We start from the raw sequence: 12,022 nt of genomic DNA on the forward strand, positions 1-12,022 counted from the left end.
AAAATCCAAGCAAAGGAATATTTGGAATTAAAATAATAAAATTGCTTAGTTTTGTTTGTTAGGGTCCATCAAAAACAGAAAGGAGAAGAAATTGATGAATAGGCAAACGATGCCATCAGTAAACTTGAAAATTGCAGGTTGGAGTTCCGGTTGTCCGCCGCCATATGGACGAATATGAAAAATAGAGGGAAAAACAAAAACCCACTTTATTCATAAAACTGACCCTGACCTTCGTTGTACTTATCAATGCCCCCGCCTAGGATAGGCTTGGTCGGGTCAGATTTTTTGTTCACTCGATTCGAGAATAATGACTCTTTCACCCAAAATTTGACTCAATTTGGTTTTTGAAATTAAATTCGAATCCAATTCGAAATAATAAAATATTAGTTTTATTCAATAAAAATAATGATTTAATTGAAAAATATATATATAGAGATGTATTATTATAATTATTTTTAAATATATAAGATAAAATTATATTTTTTCTAGATCAAGTTGAATATTTTTCACACTAAATCAGAATTCAACCCGACCCGAACATCACCTTTAAAAATCCGACGTGACTCAAACCTGATTTTTTTTTTTAAAAACTTAACCCGATTAAGTCGGAACTTATCTGATTCGGGTATCATGCCCATGCCTACCCGCCTCTCCTTGTCGTATCCTCTCAACTCACCTTCACGCCAAACTTTAAAGCCACAGCAAGCAAGCTTCTTCCATTTCAAAAACAAATCCACTTCATCTGAATTTCAATACAAAATGGACAATTTGATTTCCCTTGTCAACAAGATTCAACGAGCTTTCACGTCTCTTGGCGACCATGGCGAAGCAAGCGCCTTACCTACACTTTGAGACTCTTTAGCTTCAATCACCGTCGTTGGCGGTCAGGTCGGTGATCTCTTTTTTTTTTCTCCTTGGTCATCCATTTGTTCTAAACTAAAAATTTCAAATCTCAACAGAGTTCAGGGAAATCCTCGGTGTTAGAAAGCATTGTGGGCAAGGATTTTTTACCGCGTGGATCAGGTAAACAATGAATGAATTACACTTTTGAATCTTTCTTTCGGAGAAGTGAATTTTGTTTTACTGTGGATTAAAAATGAATGCAGGGATTGTTACTCGGCGACCTTTGGTGTTACAGCTTCATAAGAGTGAAGAAGGAAGCAGAGAATACGCTGAGTTTCTTCACCTTGAAAGAAAAAGATTCACTGATTTTGGTAATTTGGTTTCACGTTGATTGCTAATCAGCAGCACCTAAGATTTGAAGTTTGCGTGTTATAGGTGCGGTCAGGAACGAGATACAAGATGAGACGGATAGAGTAACTGGTCAAACCAAACAAATCTCCAGTGTTCCTATTCATCTTACTATATATATATTCTCCCAATGGTATATTCCATTTATAATTATTCTCTGCAGTATTCCATTGTTTGTAAATTAACAAGCTCTTCTTCTTCTTTGATTCAGTTGTCAATTTGACTCTGGTTGACCTTCCTGGTCTTACCAAGGTTGCAGTAGGTAAGTTGAACCAATTGTAATCTTCAAATCCTTATTTAATGACATGTGAAAGTTTCTATTATTTTCTATTAAAATAAAAAATATTTTTAATTAATTTTAAAAAATAATTAAAACGGGTCTTCTTCGTCGTCGTCATTCACCTGTGCGTCTCTGCTCTGATCGGTCACCTTCTCCGACAAAGAAGAGCAAATGCTTCTTTTCTTTATCCACCTTGGATGCTTCAGTTTATTCATAAATATTTTGTGCTTTAAAAGTTTCAATTATTATTTTTTAACTTGATTTGAGAATTTTAAATTCTAAAATCTATTTATTGTAAACCCATTACCCATGTCTCCGAATCAAATAAGAGCTTTTGTTTTATTTATAGAAATCATTTTCAAAACATCAAATTATCTATTCAAATTCACCAAAAAATTCAGACTTTCAAATCATAAAAATATCAAGAGAAAACGAAATAGGAGACAAAGGAATCACATTTCTTAGGGAAGTTCTGTCGTACTGCAGTCTCAGTATAGACGCTATCGAAATTATTATTATTCTTTTAACATTTTCAATAAAAATTTACCTAAAACATTATTTGTTTTACCTAAAATATTAATTTTTTTTTTAATATTTTTGGTAAAATATTCAATATTAACATATCTAATAAAAAAAATAATATTTTAAGTAACGTTTTACTAGATATGTTAACAAACTCGATAAAATATCAATAATAACACTTTTGATAAAATAATAATATTTTAATTTTCTTTTACTAAAATTATTAAAAAAATAATGACATTTCTAATAACTCCTTTTATTAACAGTATATTACCTAATATTTTTCCATTTCTCCATATTTGTCACGGCAAAGAGAAAGTTGAGGGTGACGTGAATGACGTATCTGACCATGGAGATGAAAAAAATTGACCCTGAGCTCATGGAGAAATCTGATTTCGGGGTGAAAATGGTTTTTTAAATTAGAATTATTATTTTTATTTATTTTTCATATAAATAATTAATTATTCTTAAATAAATTCACGTATCATTGTTACTACTTACGAACCTACACTCGTACAAATTTTCGAATATGTAAACTATTACTTACGTGAATCCTTAGCTACATTGCTCGTGAACGTCCACCGACAAACATGTGTATAAATCTTGTTTGCGCACGGTCACCAACAATGTGTTCACATCAGCGGCGGATTTAAAAAAAATTAAGAGTGAATACATGTATATTAGTAACATAAATTTTTTAAATAGATAGATGCAAATAAAATTTTAAGATAAACACTTAAATAAAATGAATTACTAACATAAAAATATTCTCCATAGCTTTATGAGAAAATAATTTCAGTGACCGAAAATACCTTATAATATATAATTTTAACCAAATTTTTTTGGATTTACCAAAATAACCAACAAAATCGCAACGCGAACTCTAATTTTTCAATTCAGTTTTTAAATTCGCAACGCGAATATCCAGATTCGCAACGCGATTTTGATTTTGAAAAATGTGTTGCGATAGTTAAAATGTGTTGCGAGAGTTTGAAAAACGTGTTATTGTTATAGTGAAAAAGTGTTGCGATAGTGAAAATCCAAAATAAGTTTACATTTTAACTATTCCAAATTCACGTGTAGTTTGAAACAATAAAGAATGTATTGCGATAGTGTAAAAGATTCCCAAGCCATTTGTAAGATCTTAGTTTGAAACAATAAAGAATGTGTTGCGATAGTGTAAAAGATTCCCAAGTGTTTGCAATGCTCAATCCCACATAGTATTGGAAACACTATTGAGAATGAGTATTTAAGGTTTGGATTTCCCACTTCCTTGTTGAGTGGAAGATAACACGGGGGACTCTCGCGTACCGCCGCCGTCTCGTCTCGTCTCGGGTAGGGTCGGGTCGTGGTCGTGGTCGTGGTCGGAGAGTAGTTCTAACGTAAATTTGGAAAATCACATTGCGATTTTGTACTATCGCGTTGCGATAGTCAGAATCGCGTTGCGATTGTGTATTATCGCGTTGCGATAGTCAGAATCGCGTTATGATTCTGGAAACTGATTTGCGATACTGGAGTTCACGTTGCGATTTTGTTGGTCATTTTGGCAAATCAAAAAAAAGTTGATCAAAATTATATATTATAAGGCATTTTCGGTCACTGAGTTTATTTTATCTAGTAAAAAGTCATGTAACACTGAAAATGAAGAGACTAGTTATTTCTCACTACGATCAAGAATAATTCCACCAAAACCCTGATAATTACTATTAGAACTACTCTCCGACCATCTACACAATTGTTGTCTACTTTACTGGTCAACAATTATACATTCATCTAATAATTTATTTTATAAACAAACATAACAACAAAATCTTAAACACTTCCTCTGATAAAAAAAATTAAACACAACAAAAAGAATATTTATTTTTCAAATAATCCTTATAATAACTATAGTCAGTAGTATTTTAACCCTCCTATTTTCCCTCTCTTCTCATTGCTGTATAGTTAGCTGAGCTCTTGATTACTTAATTTGTATAATATTTAGTGAAATTGATGGTTTTTTTTTGTTAAATGCAGAGGGTCAGCCAGACAGCATTGTGCAAGATATTGAGGATATGGTTCGCTCGTATATTCAGAAGCTAAAAATATAACCTTTAAAGAACTATAGTGCTGTAGTTTATTTTTTGTGTGTGAATATTATAAGATAATTACAAGATAACATATATTAAAAAATTTAACCTATGGACAACATACACACCCTATAAATATAATTGCTCGAACTCAGATCATCAATGAAAAACAACATTGCCTTCTACCGCTATAAGCTCAATTTACTTAAATATACGGCTGACTAGCTCTCGTTATACCTTTTTACTTTTTAAAGTGTTAATAAAAGTGGATGGTTGTTGCCGTAAATTGCTACCTACCTTTTCCCACAATAACTTTGGAGTGTACATTTTTCATGTAAGCTGTAAATTGTGGTTTAAGAACGTAAGCTGAACAGCTTTGCACTGTGTTTGTTTGGTGAACTTGTATGCAGCCCAACTCTATAATCTTAGCTATTTCACCTGCTAATCAAGATCTTGCTACGTCTGATGCAATTAAAATCTCACGTGAGGTGGACCCTACATGTAATCTTTTGCAAAGCTAGTTCATTCTATCTTCTTCTAAATTTCTATTATCTCTACTTGTTCTTAAATGTAGTTCTAATAGTATCATGTGAAGTTATGGGTCATACTCATTATTGGTATAAGCCTTTCAAGGGAGAGGACTATTGGTGTCCTGACAAAGATTGATCTGATGGATAAGGGTACTGATGCAATTGATGTAAGTTTATTTATGCATGATAAGGGTACTAATGCAGTTGATGTAAGTTTATTTATGCATGATTAAGAATCATGCAAAAACACATATCAAGTCTTTAGCAGTGAATGCCTTGTGCTTTATCGATGTTCTGAGGCCTATTTCTGCTTAGTTACTGGAAGGAAGATCTTACATGCTGAAATTCCCTTGGATTGGTGTTGCGAACCGCTCACAAGCAGATATTAACAAGAATGTCGACATGATTGCGGCTAGGCGTAGAGAGCGTGAGTATTTCGCTAGTACACCATAGTAAGCACCTTGCTAACAGAATGGGTTCTGAGCATCTTGCTAAGATGCTCTCGAAGGTATACAGTATATTACTACTCCCATTCGTTCATGTTTTGTTTTTGGTGAATTCAGTGCTACTTTTTCTTCTATTGTATTAACATAGATGTATTGGTTAATGTCTTAGCATTTGGAAAGTGTAGTCAAGTCCATTCGTTCATGTCTTGTTTTTGGTGATTTCAGTGCTACTTTTTCTTCTATTTTATTATCATAGATGTATTGGTTAATGTCTTAGTATTTGGAAAGTGTAATCAAGTACAGAATCCCAGGCGTTCAGTCCCTTATTAATAAAACAGTTGCTGAACTTGAAACTGAACTGAGCCACCTTGGAAAACCTATGGAGGCTGATGCTGGTGTATGTGTGCTCTTCCTCTTTGTGTGGAGTTTGGCTTTATTGATTTTCCACTTTCAGTTGATTCTCAGTTACTTCTTGTTAAGACAGGAACATACCGTGGTCTCACTGATAGCCTTGTGAACCAGATCCTTGAGAATGGAATGAACCCGGAAAAATGTCGATAAAATGAATACATGCCATCCAGATGTTCTTTGTATATGTATGTATAAACATGCCTTGTTCTTACCATGTCTAACTCACCTGTCTCCGGCTTCATTCGTTTTTATCTGTTTTGACTTCCACCATTGTTTACAGGTGTCCTGGTGATGATAAGGTTTACAATTTCTTTGACAACCAACTTCCTGCTGCTCTGCAACGGTTGCAATTTGACAAGCAACTGTCTTTGGAGAATATCAGGAAGCTCATTATTGAAGCTGATGGATATCAGCCTCATCTAATAGCTCCTGAGCAAGGATATCGTCGTTTGATTGAATCTACTTTAATTACCATCAGAGGTCCAGTTGAGGCTTCTGTTGAAGCGGTAAGAAATAAATTTTCAGAAAAAAATGGATACTACGCTCAATTTGGCATGTTGAGATTATTCTGGAATGTCTTAAGAAGCAGTACAAAATCGTATTGTATTCATTTTATCGACATTTTTCCAGGTTCATTCCATTCTCAAGGATCTGGTTCACAAGGCTATCAGTGAGACCACGGTATGTTCCTGTCTTAACTTATCATCTTGTTCATGTATCAAAGAAAATATGCCAGCTGGTCCTGGTATTTAGTTATTATTGTGGTTTGGTTTCCAGGAGTTAAAGAAGTATCCAGCTCTAAGAACCGAGGTCAAGAATGCTGCAATGGAATCTCTTGAGAGAATGAGGGAACAAAGCAAAAAAGCAGCACTTCAACTGGTTGATATGGAATGCTGTTACCTTACGGTCGATTTCTTCCAAAAGCTACCTCAAGAAGTGGATAAGGGTGGCAACCCTTCACAATCAATATTTGACGATACAATGAGGCATACCTGAGGAGAATTGGTAGGTGCACATACACAAACAAACATGTGAAAAGACAGGAAAAAGTATGTTTCTTGACATACAATATGGTATTGCTGCTGATCATGGATTTCTCTGACCATGTGTCTGCAGGAACAACAGTTCTATCATATGTTAACGCAGTCTGCGCCGGCTTGCGCCACTCTATTCCAAAGTCCATTGTCAAGTCCGGGAAGCTAAAAGAAGCCTGCTTGACGTTTACTACACTGAATTGGGTAAACTGGAGGTAGGAATTGTTGCTATTCAGTCATTTTGGTATTTCAGATGAACAATGTGAATTCTTATCTGGAGATCCCTTTCTTTTGGCTAGCAAAATCGATTATCAGCATTGTTGAACGAAGATCCGGCAATCATGGAACAATGTAGCGCTCTTGCCAAGAGGCTAGAGTTATACAAGAGTGCACAAGAAGAAATCGACATGGTTGCCTGGTCCAAGTAGAGACTGGTGAAAGCACCATTCGTTCATCTCGTTTATAAGCAGAATCAGAGTCGGTATTACTGTAAGAGGGGTTGCTTTGTTTGTTGTATTTGAAGGCAGTGGCTTAAACATATTTCAGCAAGCAACGTAAGTTGTTTGTGCATGATACGTTTTTTTTTATATAAATTTCATATACAAAAATAAGCCACATTGACAAAAAGTGTTCCTAACCGATTCATGAGAACAAATTACTGTGAGCAAACTCAATCCAGCCAATACCCTATTTTGGTGCTTCTTATCTTTCATTAATCTCATCAACCCAACTAGAAGACTCAAACATGTAGCATTTTCTGATGCAAAATCATCCCTATAAGGCATATCATCACTGAGTTGCTACATAATAGAACAGTAACTAAAAAAATTAACTTTTAAAATTTAGTGACTTAATTAGAATGTTTTAAAATGTAGTTGTTAAAATAAAAATAGTAAGAAAGTCCAATGATTAAATTTCATAGTTTACCCAAATATTTTGGTATCACCCTCGCTTTGGTTTAAATTTGCTTCGTGTCTTATATTAAAGCCGAAATTTCAGTTAAACCCATAAGAAGATGACAATCGTAATATATAAATAGTGGATATATACTTCTCACCATTCCTGGGAAACACGACGCCGTACGATGCGAGTATCGTACGGGATCTGTTGCTTTCTTCCCCAGTACAGGAAGCGCAATAAAACCAGACAGCTCGCACGATTATAAACTTGTGTTGGATGCACAGACATCATCATTTCTCCTTTCTCTTATATCTGTCTCGCCAACCAACACCAAAAAACACCTTCCATAACAAATAAAACACACACACACACACACAGATCTGCGCCTTCCACCAAAAAGGTAAAAAATTTAATCTTGAAGCAGGAAATGTCATCTTCTTCTTCTTTGGTTTATTCTCGATTTTTTTTTATTGTTTTAGCCATTTACCTTTGATGGGTTTCATCTTTGTTAAAAAAAACTACTTTATTTCAGTGCCATGGCTAATTTTGAAAGGATGCAGTCTGTACGGATGTTGATAGATCTATATCAGTTTGTGATTTTGTATGATTAGTATAAATCAGGTACAAAGGGTACTTTATTATAGAGGTAATTGAATAATTATAGGGTTGGTTTGTTTTTGTACAGTTTTGGAATGTTTGATCACTTTTTCCTCTTCTGATTTGTTTTGAGAATATTTGTTATTTGGCAACAACTACAGCCATATCACTAGGCTACAAACTGTGAAAGACAAATTTGTAGCATTCTTTGAAAGTTGAGGCACAACAGTCCATAGCATTTAATTGACAAAGTGCCAAATCTAATGTGAATTTTTGCACTTCTCAAAAAGTTTTTTTTTTTTGTTGCCACTGGCTGCTCTTGCATCAATTATTTCAGAAAATTTTGGTTCATGTACTGATACTTGATTCTGCACCGGCCAAAGCCTGCTAAATTGTTCTGAGACTTAATTAGGTGTTTAAAATTGGTTCCGAACCACCCTGATTCTTGGTTTGTTGTGGTTTAAGTTCTAAATGAATTTGGGAACATTGTATGTTCTTATTGACACTTTCTTGGTCTTGATAAATGAATCTCATTCATCAAGTCCTTAGATTGCTTGTTCCATTCATGTGTAATAATCACTTGCTTGTGAATGCAGCTTAGCATTTCTAAATATCGAAAAGGAAAGAATTGCAAGTGCTGTGATGAGCTCTGAGAGTGAAGATTTTGGTCTTTCAGGCCCCTTGCACCTAAACAGTATGGATTGGTAAGATCTTCACCGTTACCAGAAAACCCCTAGATGTTTAAGGTTTAAGAACTTCAATCTTGGCTGGTGGATGCTAAATTATTTGATGAAATATTTGTTGTATGTTACATGTATGCAGGATGGATTCAAATCATCGAAGGCCTGTAACAGCTAGTTTGGTTCAGGGTGCCTATATTTTGGAGCAAGATCGCCAAGAAAAATGTCAAGGTTCTCAAGCACTGGCTCCTCCTTGGTGGGGATTCTTCCATTTCAAGTTAATTCGCCAGCTTGTCGAATATGCTGGTTCCTGCATCTTTGGTGCCATTTATGAGTATACACCACCATCATCTCATTGTAATGACACAGTTGATCGAAGTCCCCGCTATGTGATTGCCTTTCGAGGTACTATAAATAAACCCGACTCCTTCTCGAGAGACTTCTCTTTGGATATTGACATCATACGAAATGGACTTCACCAGACTTTTCTCTTCGACATTGCCTTGAAAGCTGTTCGAAATGTGGTTGCTATTGTGGGTGATTCAAATGTATGGTTGGCTGGCCATTACCTCGGGGCAGCAATGGCAAAGCTGGGAAGAAAGACCATGGCCAAAACGGGCAATTTCTTGGAAGCCTTCCTCTTCAATCCTCCATTCTGCCCCTATTGAGAGAATCAATTATGGGAACGTGAAACATGGACTGCGGTTTGCAAGCAGTCTCATCACAGCAGGACTGGTTCTTGCCACGAAGGGAAACAACCAAACGAGTCGGTCTGAATATCCATTTGCTATTTTGTCTGCATGGAACCCATGTCTATTTGTGAACCCTGCAGACTACTTATGCTCTGAATACATTGGCTATTTCGAGAATAGGAAAAAGATGGAAGAGATTGGAGCCGGGGCCATCGAGAGATTAGCAACCCAGCATTCATTAAGAGATCTATTAATGAGTGTCGTGAAAAGGGGTGACGAAGCAGCAGAACCACTGCATTTGATTCCTTCGGCATATTTGATGGTGAATCTTATCCCTTCACAAGATTTCAAGCAAGCCCATGGAATACAACAATGGTGGAGACCAGATCTGCACTTGAAGCGCAATCTTTACAAGTACGAATAGATCGCCCTTATCCAGGTTTTGCTTGTATATGAACACCATTAGACGAATCCTTTCCGTTGATCTCTGTTTAATGTTGCTGTGACCCAGTGGGTTAAGTTAAACAGAGAAACATGTATTGTTTTCCATGTGACAGCAAACTGATGAGTTCCTGTTGATTTCCTTGTCAAAAATATAGAATGTGGTTCCTTATGCCATAATTTCACATCTTTCAACTTCTTTTTGACTTCTCTTGAAGAAGTTATAAAAGATTGTCAATATTCTTGAAGTTGAAAATGCTGCTATCATAAACAGGATAACTTCTTTTTTAATCCAACAGAACCAACTTTTCACAAGCCTAAGAATCTGTTGTCAATTTAATACATGAAATTCAACTTTTGACAGTTTGCTAGACACTTGTACAAATGGAAATGACACTCTTAACAAATGATAGATACACAAAGATTGCAATGTTTGGTGAGGATAATATTCCGATCATCAAGTATTACTGTCAAAGTTCATAAACTTAGGCATTTACTGGGAAGGATGCTAATGCAATAGAGCAGCATGCATAGACTTGCCTACTGAATACTTTGCATCAAGCACGTACTGCTTCCTCACTTCTATATTCTACTTTCTAAGCATGGTTCACGCAGAAATCCTCTTGGCATTCGAAGTACCACTTTGAGAACTCCCTGGACCTTCAGCAATAGACTCTTTGTTTGCAACTTCTTCATTGGGACTCGAACTTTCATCAAATGCAAACCATGAGTCAGCCTGAAAACAAGTAAACAGGAAAGAAAGATATGGATATCAAGATTTCAGAATAAGATGACCAGTGCCCTGAGCTAAAGAGAAATTAGAAAATCAACAAGGTAAGTAAACAAGGGCAAGGGCTTTTGTTGATATGCTAATGTATGAATCCTTTTTCAAGGTGAAGGAAGCTTTAGAAAAGGGCAAAACCAGATTAGCAAGTAATCTTGTGCAATTATCTCGTTCATTAAATATGATCATAGCCCATGGTCAATCAAACGCTCATCTTAACTGGGCGAATTTAACACAGAAGCGAGCTATCGATTCTCCTTCACAAATTAAGATCCTTACAATAACAATATTAAAAAGTTAAAAACTTGGGTTGGTTTCCTCAATGAAAAGTGAACACCCAGAAATTCGAGGCATTTTTTCCCCTTTGTATTACAATTTTCACGATGAATTATGGATGGAGATCTCAAGAAATATTATGAAAATAAAACAAACAAAAAGAAAAAAAAAACCAGGGAAAAGAATGCAGAGAGGAACAGGAAGACAATACAAGCTTTATAGTTTGTTCAAGCCCCAGATTCTTCTGATGTAGTTCTCGGTTTTGGTCACGTAGGTGATTTACGGTATCCTGGAGTTTTGAAACCATGTCGTTGAGCGTTTGATTTTCAACTTTTAAGCTCGCGTTTTCATTTCTCTGAACCACCACCAAACCCTGCAATTCTCTTTCCGTGTTCTGCAATCTCTCAAACTCCATCTTCATTGATTGGGAAGATACAAACAAAAAAACTAGATAATCAGTACGTGCTACTACTTAACTATAAGAACCAAAACAACTAAACGAAAACGAAACGATGGGACAAATAGAATTGTGGATACGCACTTTACGTTCTCGGCGGCGTCGACGATCACGCTCGATCTTAGCTGATCTTTGAGGTGCAGTTAGCTGACGTCTGGCTACCATTTGATTCGTTGGTTTTTGTTTTTTGTTTAAGGTTTTTGTTTTTTGTTTAAGTTTTTGAGCTTCAATTTTATTTCTTAAAAACGAAGCGTGTTCCTCCGCGCGAGTTTCGTCGTCATTTCGTTGCCTTGAGTCAGGCCCTTTACATTTTCGAATTTTGACATTTAGCTCTTCTTCTTTTAGTTCCAAGAATTTAATCCCTTCATATGTTTGGTTTGAAAAATAAAGTTCCATTGATAATATTTTCAACTGAATGCAGTTAAATTTAAATATTTTATCAATTGAAATTTAATTTTTAAATTAAACTTTTAAATTTTTTTAGTAAAAGTTAGATGTTCAATACTCAAAATCAATACAAATTGGTTAACAATGTTGTCGATTGAACTTCAATTTTCATTAGGCAATATTCCAAAGAGTATCTCTAACGTTTGATTAAATAATTATTTTTTATTGAACTTTAATTTTCTTTAGGAATTATGTCAAAAATACC

General features: G+C 35.3%; 1 protein-coding gene and 2 pseudogenes across 1 annotated transcript; 2 read left to right on the top strand and 1 right to left on the bottom strand.

Annotated features, from left to right (window-relative positions):
- Nucleotides 1-742: 742 nt before the first annotated feature.
- On the top strand, nucleotides 743-7,113 carry LOC120120835 (annotated as a pseudogene).
- Nucleotides 7,114-8,612: 1,499 nt separating this feature from the next.
- LOC120120863 lies at nucleotides 8,613-10,042 on the top strand (annotated as a pseudogene).
- Nucleotides 10,043-10,229: 187 nt separating this feature from the next.
- LOC120120841 lies at nucleotides 10,230-11,577 on the bottom strand. The gene is made up of 3 exons (XM_039140369.1): nucleotides 11,455-11,577; nucleotides 11,125-11,328; nucleotides 10,230-10,589 (listed from the first exon to the last, which is right to left on the bottom strand). Exons 1-3 carry the CDS (start codon nucleotides 11,533-11,535, stop codon nucleotides 10,461-10,463), a joined length of 414 nt encoding a protein of 137 aa, XP_038996300.1. The 5' UTR covers nucleotides 11,536-11,577; the 3' UTR covers nucleotides 10,230-10,460.
- Between the last annotated feature and the right edge of the window lie 445 nt (nucleotides 11,578-12,022).

This window comes from Hibiscus syriacus, unplaced genomic scaffold, assembly GCF_006381635.1.
Source record: "Hibiscus syriacus cultivar Baekdansim isolate YM2019G1 unplaced genomic scaffold, ASM638163v2 tig00110348_pilon, whole genome shotgun sequence".
Lineage (NCBI taxonomy): Eukaryota > Viridiplantae > Streptophyta > Magnoliopsida > Malvales > Malvaceae > Hibiscus > Hibiscus syriacus.